The 18,098-nt window shown below is 36.7% G+C and overlaps 1 protein-coding gene across 1 annotated transcript; it reads left to right on the top strand.

Moving 5' to 3' along the window:
* The first annotated feature begins 11,147 nt into the window (after positions 1-11,147).
* LOC133876153 (uncharacterized) lies at positions 11,148-11,712 on the top strand. Its single transcript, XM_062314437.1, has 2 exons — positions 11,148-11,405; positions 11,512-11,712. The coding sequence occupies exons 1-2, from the start codon at positions 11,148-11,150 to the stop codon at positions 11,710-11,712; spliced, it is 459 nt and encodes a 152-aa protein (XP_062170421.1).
* The last annotated feature ends 6,386 nt before the right edge of the window (positions 11,713-18,098 follow it).

The raw sequence follows: 18,098 nt of genomic DNA, 5'->3' as shown, positions 1-18,098 counted from the left end.
AGTTCTTTGCCAGAACGTTTCAGGATAAAAGTTAACACAATTGAAGAAAGCAAGGACCTAGAGTCGATGAAGATTGAAGAGTTGGTAGGAAGGCAGAAAGGCAAAGACAATTGCCCTCAAGGCATCTAAAAAAAAGGTCAAAGTTTCATCTGAGGAAGACTAATAATGAAGAAGAAGATGCAGTGGCAATCCTGGCCAAGAACTTTGGGAGACTGATGAAGAATGAGAAATTCAAGAAGAAGTTCACTGAAAGACTGAATAAGGCCCCTAAAGAATCCGAGCCAGAAGAAGCTGAGAAGAAAGATCCAAGAGGTCCTAGATGTTTTGAGTGCTTAGGCTTTGGGCACATGCGGGCTGACTATAAGAATCTCAAGCAGGATAAAGGGAAGGCCTACAACGCTACTCTCAGTGATGATTCAGAAGAAAAAGAAGAAACTCTTGATAAAGATAAAAAATTTCTAGCCTTTGTGGCTCCACTTGAAGACCAAGAGGATTCCCAATCCTACTACTTAGAGCGCAACGATGAAGACAGGGAAGAACTCAAAGAGGCCTATAAAGTCCTCTATATAAAGTTCTTGAAACTGAGGGAGACTCGCCAACAACATGTGCATGAGCTGAACAATTTGCAAATTGAGAAGAGTTCCTAACTACTTAAAATTCAAGATTTAGAGGAGAAGTTGTTGGAGACACAGTTGCAATTGGAGAGAGTCACTGAAGAGAAACTCACTCATATGCTATCAATTCAAAAGTGCCCCTCTAACAAGACAGGACTCGGGTATGTAGCCTGTACCTCTGATATCCCTTCTACTTCAAAGACTGTGTTTGTTAAGCCCACAGTCCCTGAGCCTCCACCCACCTGCATGGATAAGGGAAAGGCTGTCATTGGAGGAGAAGATCCAGTTGGTACAGAAATCATTAAGAAGCCTCCTACCAAAAGAAGCCCTCCCATATGCCACTACTATGGTGTAAGCCATCACATCCAACCTAGGTGTCCTTAGTGTCAAGGTCAGAAGGAGCTGTCAAGACACGTTACATTAGGCACTAGACCTCTAGCAAGATATTAGGCTCCGCAGCATCTGCGGCAACAACAACAATTTGTTCCTGCCAATTAGAATGGTAAACCAAAGAATAACAAATCAAGGCACTACAAGGAGAAACCGCAAATGCTCGAAAGAGACAATCTTATGAGGGGCCGCCTCTTTTCAGTAGTTTGATACAGAACTTGCTGAGATGGATGGAAAACTAGTTAAAGACCTGTCAACAACCACCACAGGTAAGGCAGGTTTGGGTCAGAAATGATGAGGACACTCATCCCTCGAGGGGAAGTGGACCTACCTAGTTGGTGAGGTCACACATGCCTAAGATTTTGGTTCCTAATCCTAGAGCATGTCAGGTTTGCTTGCATTGCATTGGGTTCTTCCTATCGTATATCTATTCATATGCTTTGTATTTTAGGAACCATATTTGTTTTATCCCCATATTTTCTCTTGTTGTCTTTAGGAAAATTTTTGCAAGTGTTTGATGGGGATGATAGAAAAAGCACGTTGGGTAGCTGCTTTTCTATTGTGGTAATTATGAACCTCTCTCCCTGAAGACAGGTTTGATCTTACCAAAAATGTTGGTTTTAGATTCGGGTTCTTTACCATAGAGCATGTTTTTGTTTTTATGTCGTTATTTTTTTCATAAAAAAAAAAAATGAGGGAGAAAATGCAGAATTTTTATTTTTATTTATTTTTTGATAGCTTTTCAGATATTGCATGTCTTTTTGCCTAATATCTCAATTCATTGTGCTTTGATTCAATATGCTTATATATGATTGAGAGTTTATGCATGATATCTACCTGCTAAGTTTTCCTGTTGCATCTTGAAAATTAAAGATGACTTCTAATTTATCAAGTGTGTGCAATAGTGTGCAACAAAATATCAAAATGCGAAAATTAAAGAGACAGATATTTTGTTGACGAAGTGGAAACTCAATTAAGAGAAGAACCACTCTGGGGCAGCCAAACCCAGGATATCCACTATTCAGAAGACAAAGCTAGTCACAAAACAGTAGCACTCACATACCCTTATGCAATGGTCGTACCTTGAACTCTGACGTGTAACCCAACACGAACGCTTCCCACCAAGTCACCTACTTGAAGGGGTCTTCAATGGAATCCTTTACCTTATGGCCAACCCCTAAGATAGAATTCAGTTTCAGCACAACAACAACACTTGGCAATGGCTTGAAAGTGATCAGATCAGCACAATAACTCCTAAAAGATTCTCTTTAAGCACTATGGAATTCAATACCGAATTCTTACAAAATACATGCCTAGGGATCTCTATTTATAGGCTACAGAAATCTAAATCGTGTTTGATGCGATTTTCCTAGGCGACGTCTGGATGGTAGCTAAGGGCATCCAGATGGACAACTGTGCGATCGGCTTTCCAAATTCGCTTGAAATTCTTTCCAGAATAGAGTAGTGTCCGGACAGTATTGCCCTAGCGTCCGGACGGTTGCACTTCAGCTGCACGCAATTTCCATATTAAGGCTTTAGCGTCCGGACCATGGAGTTTGTCGTCCGGACAGTTGAACATTTTCTGCAAGACTTGCCTTATCAAGGATAGCATCCGGATGGTTGCAACTGTCTTCCCATATCTGTGTTTCGGAAAGAAATCCGTTTGCTTGTCGAACACTGAAGGGCATCCAGCCGTGTTGCTGAGACGTCCGGACGGATGCAACCTGAATCTTCGAAGCTTCTAGACACAAAGGAAGGTCCGGATGGAAAATTCTCGTCATCCAGACGAATGATGCTTTGACAGTTAAGTGTCCAGATGGAATATCACGTCGTCTGGATGGATGCAAAGGATCCAATTTCTTTGACTTAGAATCTATGCAGAATCTTCTAGAAACATAGTTCTGAAATGAAGACTCTGAAAATAACTGAATCCCTTATAAAAAGTATCATTACAAAGATGTGATTTTGTCCAACAGAATGCAGCCAATCACAACCTAACACATCTTAATGCTAGATAGTTGATTTTATCATGCGATGAAAAATTGTGCACTATTCAAAGCTCCCCTAAGATATATTTTTTTTACTATCTGATTTTTAGCGTTTGAAAATTCTGATGAGAGATATTTGTTTTGCTAAGATGGTCAAATTGACCAACTCGCTAGTTGAACCTAGTACCCATAAATTCTATCATTCTTTCTAGGTTGCAGCACCAAGTGATAAAAAAACATTTAATTTTCAGTAAATTTGGATAAATAAAAAGATCAACTACTTATTGTGCTGTAAATCTATTTTTAAACTTGTCCCTATAGAAATAGTCAATGATCAAATCATTGTGGAAATAGACGTTCACTAAATGACTAAGTAAAAGAAAAAGTGTTGCATCTTAGGGGGAGTGTATCAAACGAGGATGGCTAGGCCCTAGTAAAATAAGGTTTGACTTTTGAGTGATCTAACATTAATTTTCTCTTTTGTTTAGAAAATTTAGTTGTTTTAAATCATATCAGCAAACATCATACCTTACTGAGAAAGCTTTCACACACACACACACACACACACACATAGCATGAGTTGAGTAAAACTATTTAAAATTTCTATATGTACGGAAATTTATGCTCATTGATTTCTTGACTCTCAATTATATACATGTGTGTTTTGAAGCTAACTTTAGGAAAAATTCTTTTTCTGCTAAGTTTCCTTTAGTTTCAGCTTTTCAGTGTGGAATGTTTGGACGGAGTCATGCTTGCGTCTGGACGCGTGCGGCCTTGCCAAACGCTGACCTGGCAGTTGCTGTCTGGACAGTTAAGTGACATGTCCGGACGGTAGCCCTACAGGTTTAAGGTCCGCATCTCTTTCTCTTTGCGCCACACCACTCATAATTTCTCTCAAATTTTTTTTCTCGAAAAAGTACGGTTCTCTCTTGTCTTTCTCACGAGTTTTCATCCTATTTTTGTCCTTTTCTGCATTTTATCATCTCCTTCTAGGTATTTCTTTATTCCTTTTATTTTTTCATCAGTTTTCATACTTTTGAAATATTAGGAATTTTTTTTGAATGTTTTTTGAGATATATAATGCATGAAATTGTTTTATTTTCTGCTGTCGAGATTGGGTTACATTTTCTGTCATCATGTAAACTGATTTGGGCTATTTGAGATAGTTTTTATCCATGTATAATTTTGGGAAGTCCATTTTACTGCCGTTATAATGCCTATTTTTTTTTTTTTTTTTTTTTTTCGTTTGAACTAACGGGGATTTAACATTTTTGTGGCATTTTTGGGAATTTATTTTTTGCATATTTTCAAAAAAAATGTCTTCAGCCAGTTCTCAGTGTAAGGCGAGACAAAGGACAGATGAAGGAATTGCAGCCACAAGGGCTCGAATGGAAAGTAGGCAAGTCATCGCAGAGCGGAACATTGTCAAAGCAGACGTTATGGTTGCTCCTCTGGATTTTATTGCTCAAATGATTCAGAACAATCACTGGGGATATCTCTACAACTTTGCATGTCCGGTCTATCCCCGGCTGGTGCGTGACTTTTATGGGTACATGGAGGTGATACAGGATGATGACAGTGGGATCATTCTTCAGACTACAGTCCGTGGGCACATTATCCAGATTGACCCCCTGCTGATCAGCTCTATTATTGAGGTCCCTGTACTTGCCATTCTAGGGGTTCCATTCACAGGTATTCTGGAGTCTCCTAGCTTGGAGAATCTTATGGACTTCTTTGATGCTCATCCTTTGGGCGATGAGCGAGCACATTCGCATATCAAGATCGGTGCATTCTCTCCCTCGCATTGCCTACTTGCAAAGATTGTTTTACACAATCTATGGCCCACAGCTCATCGAAGTGAGCTTGTACTAAAGAGGGCCTAGATTTCTTTACGTCCTAGTCATGAGGATGCCATTCTGTCAGTGCAAGCACATTATGCACACCATGCTCGAGATGAGAGATGAGCATTCGACAGGTCTACCTTTTACGTGCTTAGTCACGAAGATCTGTCTCCGTTCTGTGACAGATATCCCTGATACAGAGCCCAAGGTGAGAGTTCAGGATCCCTTTGGTAGTTAGACTCTCATGAAGTCAAATGCTCAGCTACGGTTTGAAGGTCAAGGCGAAGCACATCAACCTCCTCCAGTTCAGGTTGATCAGCATGCAGCTAAGTATTTGATGCTCATCTCATACTGCTCCACCTCCTCCATCTTATGATGCTGCTTTTTCTCAGATTATGGAGGCATTGGGTTCTCTTCAGATAGAGGTCAGCACTATTGGTGAACGAGTTAAGCAGTGCCAGATCGACATCAAGGAGTGCCCCAAGTACCATCAGCCACATAATGATGATGATGATTGAGTGTTGTGATAACTCTTTTTTTTTTTTTTTTTTGTTCTGCTTATCTTGTGATACTTTTGAGACTATTTACTTTTATTCATGTTTTTGGATATTTGTAATTTTAGAACTGTAGATTTTATATACTTTGTTTACCCTTTGTCATTTTGAGACAAAAAGGGGGAGTATTTTAATTTTTTTGATCGGGATTGTATTTTTAAACCAGTCAAGTGATTTTTGTCCCAGAATGGCCACAGAGGGAGTTTCTTAGTTTTATTGGCTACATTATGTTGACAAAATCACTACCATGTAAGATTGTTGTTTTAACAGGGATGCCATATGATTTCAGAGTCTTCAAATATTTAGAGTTTATTTCTCTTATATGGAAAAAGCCTTAATATGACAAGTTTCAGTGTCACAAACATTAAGAAGGCTATTTCAGAGTTCCAGGAAGATTCTGCACAGTTACAACTTAGCAAAGTCTGATCCCTTGTTTCCGTCCGGACGGGCCAGTGAAGCGTCCGGACGCCCATCTGTGTTCGAGAAGATTCTACCAGCTCAACATGCATCAGTCTGGACACTCTTCAATGTTCGAGAAGAATCCAGAGTCTTTTGCAGACACGGATTGGGAAGACGGCTTGCAACTGTCCGGACGCTAAAGCAACATCGTCCAGACACAGCCTTAATAAGGAAACACGTGAAGCACTTTATGAAAAGGCAGTTGTAGTTTACCATCTGAACACTCTCAACTTATGTCTGGATGCAACCTAGAGAAATCTAAATCAGACTCGATTTAGGTCTTCTAAAGCCTATAAATAGAGGCATTTAGGCATGTATTATTCAGAAAATTCAGTATTTGTAACGCCCAGTAATTTCAAGCTCTTAAGAAATCATTGATATTGTTGAGGAGACAATATCCACATGTTTTTATAAGCAAACCTAAAGTTGTTTTGAAAACTTAAAAGATCAAAACCTAAAAACCCTTTAAAACCTAAAAGTAACATTTAAGCTTTAAACTTTGATTAAACCGAAAACAGGTCAAACAGACTCAGATTTCGTTAATTCAAAGACCGAGGTGATCACAATAGAAATATCTATCACATGGTAAAATTTTGTGAAAAGTCCACATGTTAACTTTTTGGATTTGTAGTTGACTATTTAGGTGCCAAGTGGCACTTGTGGTTAAACTTTGACCTTTAAATTTAGGCTTGATAAAAATGTTCTTATGGCTTATAATTACTCAATATAGTATATATATAGTTTATACTTGAATCCTGTGAAGTCAGAATTCAATTTAGTGACAGTTGACTTTTTATCCAAAACCGGTGCCTAAATAACTCAACTGTTGATATTAAACGAAAAACTATCAAAGAAAAACATCTCCATGCTTCTAGAAACATTTATGTATAAAAAACAAGAGTAATGTTGAAAGGATAGAATATCTCAAGAGTAATCATGACAAGAAAGAAAAATCAATAAAGCAAGTGTAAACACTGAAAGTGGATAAAATATATTTTGGCTTTATAGACAGAAACTTTGACTTGATCGGAACTAAGTCAAAACGAACTCGAAATGAGTCGAACCAAAAAGAGAAAGTGTTTGTCTTGAAGTCCTATAGCTACCCTCAAAATTTCACATCAATCGGAGTAGGTTTGACCATCGAAATAATTCTCGGAGTAGGCTGCCCTCTAGTTGGACGAAAATTCTAAAATCCAAATTTGCAAGACATTATCCAATAAGCTAATTCTTTTATTACATTTTGGACCTCAATACCCCTACTTTCCTTCTATAAATAAGCATGCAAGGGTCTTAGTATTTCCACACAAATCATAGACAACTTTCAAGAAAGCTTTTGCTTTGGTTTTCTCTCCATTTTTCTCTCCTTCTACCACACAACCACTTTGGTGTTCTTGAAGTTATTTTTCTCTCCAAATCAACTTGGTAAGTGATCTTGATGCATGGAGTTACTTCTTGGATATTCCTAAGAAAGTGTTTAATTCACTTCCGCTATATCGAGTCCAAAAACTCAAATGATATAGTTTGAATGTGAAACTTTCAAAGGAATATCTTATGAACTACTTGGCATCTCCTTCTTACTATTTGATTTCATTACTTGTTTTTATAAATTGTTTAAAGACCCAATAAGCTTAAGAGATAAAAGAATTAAAGTAAAAAGTAATATAAACTGTTTTTTTTTTTTTTTTTAATTTCAATGTCCTCATGACTGATCTTATGACTTTCATGAGTTGATCGTATTTATATTTCGTATTTAAATTTCATTGTCCTCATGACTGATCTTATGGCTTCATGAGTTGATCGTATTTATATTTCGTATTTAAATTGTATTGTCGTCATGACTGATCTTATGACTTTCATGAGTTGATCGTATTTACTCTTATTGTCCTTATGATATATTTTAATCCTTCAAGTTCATATTTGGTGGTATTGGTCATATAGCCTCGTCATCAAATTATGAACCAAGGTTTTAAGATTATCATAAGTGATCGTCTCAAATATGATGAAGTGATGGATAATAATAAATATAGAGAGATGAGGGTCTATAAACAATGATTTTTTTGATAGATAATTGATTTATATATTATTGTATGGATGGATTTTTATGCAGAAAAGAAGTCTAAGGACTACATGGGGAAGAGTGTAAGTATGGATGTACTTACTGAGGAATGATTCTATGTTTTATTAGGACTGTGTGGTGTGTGTTTATTGCATGTGGTTGTTCATGCATTGCATGTTGTGTCCAATTAATATAACGGCTGATGAGATAGCCATCAACAAACTGATGTAGTAGCAAGTGGAAGGAAGGCTAATCAGTGGATCCAGGGGGTTCATAGTGACCTAGGGTGAGTCCAAAGTCCTAATATATAACTAATGCTGGGACCGGTAGGATTCCAGTGCAAATAGGAAAGACTTTAAGTGTGAGGCAAAGGACATGAACGGGTTTGGATACCTAAGAACGAGAGGTCTGAAGAAAGATGATCATAAAACACAAAACTAAATGGTTACTACGATGCACATTCATACAACCTTTGCATTTGTATTATTTATGAACTGTTATTAATCTGATGGTAACTTAGATATGAAAATGGATGACTCACTTGTTTGCCTATGTAAATATGATGACGTCATATTTGCATAGTTACTGATGCAGATATGGAGAATGAAGGCATGGACCCATATGCCAGTTTTGATGGTTTTTGAAACCATCAACGGACTATCATGTGCTAGTCTAGAAATTACTAGTTGCGCTTATATGTGTTTTGTTTTATGGCATGTAAATATTTATAACAATGTCATGTTCGACATGTTTTATGTTATATGCTTATGTGCCGCCTGTGGCACTAATTTTGATGCACCTAGTGTGCATATGGCATATAAAGATAAACCTAAGTAACTTTTAATAAACGTATCGAGGTATTTCAGTCAGCTGTAATGTGTTATGCTATCAATTCCTAAGTCTTTAGAAGAAAAAATATATATTCCGCTGCGAGAGTTTATCTCTGATGTAGTAATGTCACGTGGAAACCGGAAGTTTCTGCTTACGAATTTACAGGCTCAAATTTGGGGTGTTACAATATTGAATTCTCTTGTCAAATTTGCAGGCTCAAATTTGGAGGTTTCTGCTTACGAATTTTTGTCTTTTGAATAGTAAAATTCCTAGGTTTGGCTGCCCTGGAGTGGTTTTTTCTCTTAATTGAGTTTCTACTTCATTAACAAAATATCTGACATCTTTAAATTTCGCATTTAGATATTTTGTTACACATTGTTCACACACACACGGTAAATTAGAATTATATATATATTTACATATTAATAAATATATACGAGTCGAGCCCTAACGAGCAAATCGATCTTTATAAGAGCGGGCAGGTTCACGAACGTTTACAGAGTCAAACTGAGTTTATATGTATCATTTAATAATCGAACCCAATTTCTGTGTTTATGAATAGCGCATTTAATAATTAATTCGAGCACGAGTCGAGTTTAGTTGAGCCGATCTCGATTAAGCTCGCACGTAGCTCAGCTCATTTACACCCTCTATATTTGTCAATTTAGGGAATAGTTATTCCCTCGTGGGTAATGAGAATGGCTATTCCAGATCTATTTCATTCCAGATTACATTTTCAACAGTAAAAAAAAATTATTATTTATTTTTTTAATGGAATAGCTATTTCGTGTACCGAACGTAACCTTAGAATGATACTTCTTTTGCAAAAGAGGGAGAAAATATAAGAACAACATAAGACCCAACAGAGTGACTAGGTTTGGATTTTGGAAAGTAACTAGTATCGGCAAGCCGTGTGACGCCCGGCCTTTTACAAAAAGGTGTAAGTGGTTATATTTGATCAATCACATGACGTTAGTACACTAGAGACGATAAAATCTCGCAGCAGAATATATTTTTCTTTTTCTAAAGACTTGGACTCGATAACATAACACATTGAGCTGACTGAATTACTTCTAGTCATTTATTAGAAGTTATTTAATTTTTCTTTATACTAATTACATCGAAACAGGTGTCACCAGTGACACATAAGCATATAAAGAAAGCCTACCAAATACAAACATTTCTCTAAACATATTACATACCAAAAGGAATGTAAACACAAACGATTACAAAGAAATACAACCAGCTACATAAATGTTAGCCTGAAATCTTTAAAGCTAACAAAAGTAATCTGTGCCTTTGTCTCCTAAACCTGCATCAATAATTATGCGATTGTGGGTATTACCACAATCCCATACTGTAATTGTGTGAGTCAACTGTTTCAATAATATAAGGATTATTGATTTATTTAGAAGCACACGCGCGCGCGCGCACACACACACACACACATATATATGCAATTTATGGACCATAGTTGTAACGCCTTGCCTTTTACAAAAAGGCTTAAGTGAAAATTTTGATTTCCACGTAACATTACGGCATCATCAGAGTTAAGACTTGGCAACGAAATATATATTTTTTCCTTAACAACTGGGAAAATAACACTTCAGAGCTGACTGAATTACCTCATTATATAAAAGTACGAACCATGTGTTCTAATATAATAAATACACTCAAAGCAATAACATATGTGCCACATGTAACATTTAATAATCCATAACCACTATTTCTCCTAAAACAAATGAACATATTAAATACTATATATCAACAGAATTATTCCAGTAGTCCTGATCTTCTTCCCATTTTGCATAAACTCACATGTGATTGTGGTTATCACCACAATCCCATACTGTAAAAACAGTGAGTCAACTGCATCCAATAATATAATGACATAATGATTCATTCAACAATACACAAAACTATAACATGATGTATGATGGATTCATATATGCACAGTCGTATTAATAATTCTATATGCACAGTTCCATTAATTAATGTAGATGGATAAATAGATGCTGTGAGACTCTAACTCATGATAAGGTCTTTTCATTACTGTGAGAATTTTACCATCGTCGGTCTTACCATAGACAATTGCTTTGGGACTTTAACCACCTCTTTTTCTTTCATTGGTACCATGGACTTTAACCACATCTTTTTCTTTCATTGATTTCGTGGACTCTAACCACCTCTTTTTCGTTCATTCATTTATTCATGCCTTAGGACTTAAACCTTCGATTCTTCTTATTAACAGGTTCATATATCATGACAGTATAATATGCAATGTCATTTCATAAGTAAGCTCATATCATTAAAATATGCAGATCCCAAAACATATCACATATCATTAATTGTAACAGAGATCACAATATCATAAAAGTCAATATCATCATATAATTAACCAATACTTGCATTGTATGGGCGCAAGTGTATTGCCGTTGTATTGGGATGAAGTTGGCAAGAGGCAGTTGCTAGGGCCTGAGTTGGTGCAAGATACAAAAGAAAAAATTGCAATTATCTGGAAGCGGATGCTCACCGCTCAAATCCGACAGAAAAGTTATGCGGATAAGCATTGCCGTAAGCTTGAATTTGTAGTTGGTGACTTTGTGTACCTTAAGGTGTCGCCAATTCGAGAATGTATGGCGTTTTGGAAACAAAGGCAAGCTCAGTCCAAGGTATGTTGGGCCATTCCAAGTGCTAAAAAGAGTAAGCCCTTTAGCGTACAAGATCGAAATGCCTCCAAGTTTGGTTGGTGTTCACGACATTTTTCATGTCTCTCAGTTGTGGAAGTGTGTTCATGATCCCTCGCATGTGATAAGTTACGAGCCTCTTGATATTCAGCTAAATCTGACATATGAAGAGTTGCTCATACAAGTGTTGGATTGCAAAGAACAACAGTTGAGAACCAAGACTATTCCATTGGTGAAGTTCCTATGGCGGAATCACAATGTTAAGGAAGCTTCATGGGAGCTTGAGCAGTAGATGCAGGATAAATATCCCCACTTGTTTGAGTGAACTTAGGTATGATCACTTGATTCATAGCATTTCCATCTTATTTCCTTGCATAAATGCATGTTTGCATGTGTGTGAAATGTTTTAATGATCAAATTTCAAGGTCAAAATTTTTATTAGGAGGGAAGGATATGTTCAAGACATTACTCGTGTGTTTCAGATGTAAATTAAATTTAAGAAACTCGTGTGTTTCAAGTGCAAGAGAATGCCAAGAAAACACAAATGCCTAAAATGGAATTTCTGGTGCAGGCATCCGAACTGGCACAACATCTATCAGGACGGCCTTGGCAGAAAGTTCGTGTTCCCAGAGCCGTCCTAATGCCCCAATAAACGCAAAAGTCCAAGATCTCCCATCTGCTGGCCGACCAAACGCTCTTACGAACGTTGAAGCACGAAAGGATCCGTTCACAACACTGTCTGGATTCTTTTAAGGACGTGTATGATTTCAAATTTTCTCGTCCAGACCTTCACTTACCCCGTCCGGATGGCACTTGAGATAAATATGAGAATGAGCTCATTTGGCTCATTTCCTCCGATTTCTCCATCATTCCACACGATTTTCTTAGGGTTTTTCATGGAAAACCCTAGATCCTTGAATATCTAAGCTCCATACCTCAAATATAACTTCTTAAACATGATCTACGCAAGAAGATCTACGTTTTGACAGATCGTTTTGAGGTAAATCGCTAAACTATTATTTTTGGGATTTTTGGCTAAATCTTATGAAATATGAGTTTGATCTTTGTTAATCTTTAGGTTTTGTGCAATTTGGAGCTTCCCAAAGATTCCCTAAATTCCAGATAGCATTTGGGTGAACTTTTGGTGAGTTTTTGAAACCCTAACTTTTGGGTAAAATGTTTAAGTGGTGTTTTTATGTGTTTAACCCTAAGTAAACCTTATGGGTTAATGTTATTGTGGTTGGGTTTGTGTTATTTATTAGTGGGTATGTATTTGGAACCCTATAAATCTCATGGGTATTCCAATGGTGTAGCTCTTGAGCGATTCAAGTGTTAATGTTAGTGTTTAGAGTTTAACGTGGTAAGATGTGGGACAATGTAATAATTTCAGATTGTGCATTACAAGTGTGGTCTAGAGAACCTAGTTGTGCCCAACATCCACAAGTAGCTAAAGGTGAATATTCTACTCACTGAGAAAATGTTATTATGCTTTAAGTATTTTATAGAAATGAAATGTTATGTTGTTTTCATATCGAATTGGCAATATGTTGAATATGTGTTTTGGATGTTTTGATTAATTTCAAGTATGTTGAATTATGTCAATGATATTTATGTGTTTTGAGATTATGAGTATGTAATTATGTTTTGAGATATGATTTGATGAGTTTTTTATGCCTACTGCGGTTGAGATTTAATTTATGTATTTGATGCCTACTGCGGCTGGAATTTAAGTTATGCAAATTATTTGAGAAAATGACATGTTGAACTGTTTATGTTTAATGAGGAAAGCATGTGTTAAAGGCATGATCATGAAATAAATTGTATAGTATTTGAGCATGAGCATTGAGAATGAAACATGAACAGACAATCCTTAAGTGGGGGATCACGTCCTACCATACTGGGCAAATATTATTGGGGGATCACGTCCCATGGTATTTGACAGGAAGTAATTGGACTAATTAAGTGGGGCCGTGGGGGTTCACGTCCTACCGTACTTGTTAGGTAGTATTGGGGGATCACGTCCCATGCTATTTGGCAAGAAATAACGGGAGATCATGTCCCATGGTAATCAGACAACAAAATAAGAAACAGAAACAGAGAGAGAACGCAACAAGCATGCATAACATTGTTTAACTGAAGTGTTTAAGTTGTTTTCATGATATGTAGTAGTTTTCATGCTAGACATATCTATGAGGCTGATGGGGACATCGCATATGTATATGTTTGCGGCTAGATTGCATAAGTGATTTAGAAGCATTGAGCTTTGGCGTGCTGTCGTGAGCACCCAAAAATAAAACCTTACTTCTAAAAATATAAATGTAGTAGTGCAAGTAAGGGTCGATCCCACGGAGAATAATTAGCCGAATTTTATGCTACGTGAACAAGGATGGGGGGTTTTGAGTATGAAAATTATTTTAAGAAAAATAATAAAGAAACAATTTAAAATATCAATCAAGTAAGAAAACATTGGTCTAAGTCAACTTCCACCATCGGAATTTTACAACTGATCATCGATGCAAATATATATCAATTCATGTTTTGAATATTCATCGTTGGAACTGTTTTCCTATCTCTCCTTAGTAGTAGTTAATTAGAGTTAGACGCGCTCTAATTAACCCTAACTACTAAACAACCCAAGACACGCGCTATAGGTTTAATCTAGTAGCAGCCTTAAGAATTAGAGAGATCGATGAAGCGAAACAACATAAGCCACGCGGTTGCATTTAATTTCGTCGGATGTTCTTCCTAAGATTTAATAATTGCTTAGACGCGGCAAATCATTAAATCTTAGTTGCTTCATAGATTGGAGGGATCAAACAATTACGGATTTGATATCCAACCTAGCAATAGATTGTAACGAATAATAAACTAGTAGTACTCCTAACAATTAAACGAGACAATCATGAAAATAAGTATAGAAGAACATTTGATACTCAAAGCATAAATCAAACAATAAAAACAAATTAGATCTCACAGTTTTATTGATTCCGAGGCTTCCGTTTCCTTCGACCAATTATGAAAGTTTAGCCACGCAGGGCCATGACTAAAACTTAGAGAAGAGGGGAGAAGATGGAAGATAGAAGATGTGTGTTGTAAGGTAGAAGGTTCCCCCCTTTTATACACGTTTCATCCCATATGCTAGAAGCCTAGGAAATCTCCTAATGAAAGATATTCCAAATACTATCCTAAAATAACACTACCCAAATTTTGACTAATTAAGGAAAATATTAAACATAAAATAAATGCTAGGATAACTAGGAAGGTGATGATTTCAATGGGGACTTTTGTTGCCATATGCTTTATCGATTCTTTCCTTGTTTAAGTCCCCACAAATCAGCCAAGTATGGAGAGAAAATCAATTTGCCTTGTCATGGAAAGAGATGCTCCTTTCATGTTGTCTTCTTCCACGTGGTCCCCACAAATCTCTTCTTTAATTCCATGGTCCTCCACGCATCTTTTCTCTCATTTTCTTCCTTTTGCTTTAACTTTTCATTTATTTGCTTGGCTTGGCTGGAATTGATTGGATGATTATGAAAAGGCTCAAAGTAAAGAAATTTCCATGTCTGAAAACTTCCTAAAATAAATCGCATCAGATCCACATCAGAACGTCAACTTCAAGCCCGATTTCTACCTTGATTCATTCGGTATCTCTCAAAACACAAAAATAAAAGTTGTAGATCTTTTTCTTGGTGTTTCACAGCATCTTGAATCATCTCAATCGGAGCTTTTATGAGAGAGTTATGCCCAGATTACGAACTGATGTCAAATCTGTCCAAAATCGCCCAATTAGCTTTGTTTTGCATTTAATGCCTCAATTTGCATCCTAAATCAAAATATAAGAATAATGAGCACATTTAGGCATTAAATAAGTATAAGAGATTAAATATTAAGGGGAAAAATACGACATTTTACATTCTCATCAAGCTTCAATGTACTTAGATATTTATGCTACCAGATTTGGAAATGCAAGTGTCTTTGCATTGATAAGTGAACTGCTATTTGGTTTCTAGTTTAGCCGTATTTGTATACTAGAGTTTGCTCGTGTGCATGTATAACTGAACAGACGCATCAAAGGCACTAAGCTTCGATGTACTCTGATACAGTGTTACCTATATTTGGAAATGCTGATGTCTCTGTATAGTAGGCGAGATGCCATGTTTTCCTGCTTAGTGGTATTTGACTGCTTGAGACCTATATTGGAGAACTTGCATGCATGTATAGCTGAGCTACCGATTATAAAAGTAATATAGTGTAGATGGGTCTATATGTAGATGCTTCCAAGGTGGGATGACTGGAACTTCTACATATGTTCACAACTACATAGTATGCTTTTATGTATTTATGAAATATTAGTGTTTACCTTATCAGCTACGTCATGTTTTCGAGGGACGTGTTTTCATACGAAAAATTGGTAGCTATTATTGTAAACGAACGATAAAATGAAATGTCGGTTCTATGCGAAAACTTAGTGAGCATTATATTGCTGAGGACTCCGTATTATGTACTAAGGTAGTGAACTCAAACTTTCACCTATGCGGATGTGGCTATCACCACAACTGTGTAGATTAAGTTCCTTTGGCTGCAGGTACACCTGACGTGGAAGACGACCCCGTAGCACTGTATTTGGATATTACGACTGAAGCCGACGCGACAGTTGTAATGTATTGGACCATGGGTAGTCCATTCTTTTGTGGATTTTGTATATGGCTTGTAACGTATGTTTCACTTATTAATTTTTGAAGCCATTCTTTTATTATGTAATTAATGTTTTTGATAAGCCATAAACAGATAGACTTATGTATGGCTCTCTTTGTTGTAATTAACAGTTATGTTATTAGATGTGCTTTCCGCTATCTTGATAATGTTTATATGTTCCGCTGCATAGATGTAACTCTGAATATCATGTTACACATTAAGTGATGTGTACTCTATGTTGGATGAGCGACAAATATTCATGCCACTATAATGACCCATTTATGTTTGTAAAAAAAAAAAAAAAAGGGTCGTCACAGTTGGTGTTCATTTGGATTTGGCTTCCTGCCATTAAAACCTGGAAAAACAGGCCCAAAATGTCCAAAAGGCCTTATATCTTACCATTATTGTTATTATTATTTGAAAAAAAAATTAAAATAAGCCCAAAAACAGGCCCAAAACGTCTAAAAGCCCATATAAAAAAAGGGTTTTCAAATAGCAAGTTATAGGTTTTAATAACCACTAACGGGCGGTTATAAAATAACCGCTAATCGCCTAAATTGAGAGGTTGCAGTTGTCAAAATTTAATAACACCTTAGGCATTTGAGGTTGCAGTTAACGGTTAGAGCCAATAATTGCTAACCGTAACATTGTACAGGCCTAATCGACATGACTTGAACCCGACATGCGATATTTAGGGTTGGTAATTTTTTACACGATCCATAGACCCTACACGAACCCAACACGAAATTAGCATGTTAGGGTTAAAGGGTATAACTCGCTTAATTAAATGGGTTAGATTTTGATTGGCTTATATAGTCTTATACCCATACCTCAACAAGACCTGAACTCAACACGCAAATTCGAATTACTACCCCTATGGTTCCATGTGACTGAACTCTTGAACTCCATAATTTATTTATCCTAGTGTTGGAGCAATACTAAAGCAATACCCACAGTGTAAGCGCCTTAAATTTTGAGAAAACGCAGGTAGGGAGGGAGAGATTTTGGTGATTTTGATTCGCATGCTCTCGCTGTTGCGAATTGCTATACACTAACAAAACATTTTTTTTTTCTTTTTTTTGTCTTCTTATACATGTGGTTCAGCGTTTAAAAAAAAATTAAAAAATCTTTACAAGCCAATTGGTGTGTTGTAAATGTCGTGGAGTAACATTTTACTCCATTGCACATAGCTGGGCTACCATTGCAGGGCACCCATTACTTATTATATCTCCCATTTGCAAAGAGTGGGCACAACCCATGTAATGTATAAGACATTAATTAATTGTTTAAAATGTTAATTAGACTAATTAAGTAATTAATTAGGTAAAATGGGAAGAAAACACTTAGAATAGATTTCTGTGAAGTGTGTCAGTACGGGCTAAGGAGTGTGTCTGCACGGGTTGATTAGAAAGTCGGTAGTGACTTTCTGTGAATCGTGTCCGAACGGGACTTACAGAAAGTTCGCAATTGCGACTCCTAAAACGTGTGTCTGGATAGCCTAATGGTGTGTCTAGACAGGCTTGTATAAAAGTTGATGAGCAACAATTCCAGCTCATTTTCTCCGGTTCTCTTCCTCTCTCACGCCATTTCCTCTCATTTTTCTTAGGGTTTTGGCCTAAAACCCTAGATTTTTGGTCGATTGAATCCTTTAAACGCAAATCCGACCTCAAAAACGTGATCCTAGGGGTAGAATCTATGTTTTCACCGATCGTTTTGAGGTAACTTTGAAAATTCTAACTTTGCTAGATTTTGAGTAAATCCTTGGATGTTTGAGCTTAATATCTCAAATCTCTTTAGGTATTTGGTGTTCTTGAGGTAATCTTGCAATTTCCAAGCAACGAGTTTTATTTTGGTTATGTTAATATAGAGATACATTGCAAGGAGTTGGTTAGGAATCCACCGTTAAGCTTAATACCGAGCAGCCAAAGTGAGTATTCTACTCACTCTGGAAGAGACTATGTTTTGTGTATTTTATACTAGTCT

Source organism: Alnus glutinosa, chromosome 8, assembly GCF_958979055.1.
Source record: "Alnus glutinosa chromosome 8, dhAlnGlut1.1, whole genome shotgun sequence".
Classification (NCBI taxonomy): domain Eukaryota; kingdom Viridiplantae; phylum Streptophyta; class Magnoliopsida; order Fagales; family Betulaceae; genus Alnus; species Alnus glutinosa.
Note: the sequence above shows the minus strand (reverse complement) of the source record. Positions and strands in the feature narration are given on the sequence as shown.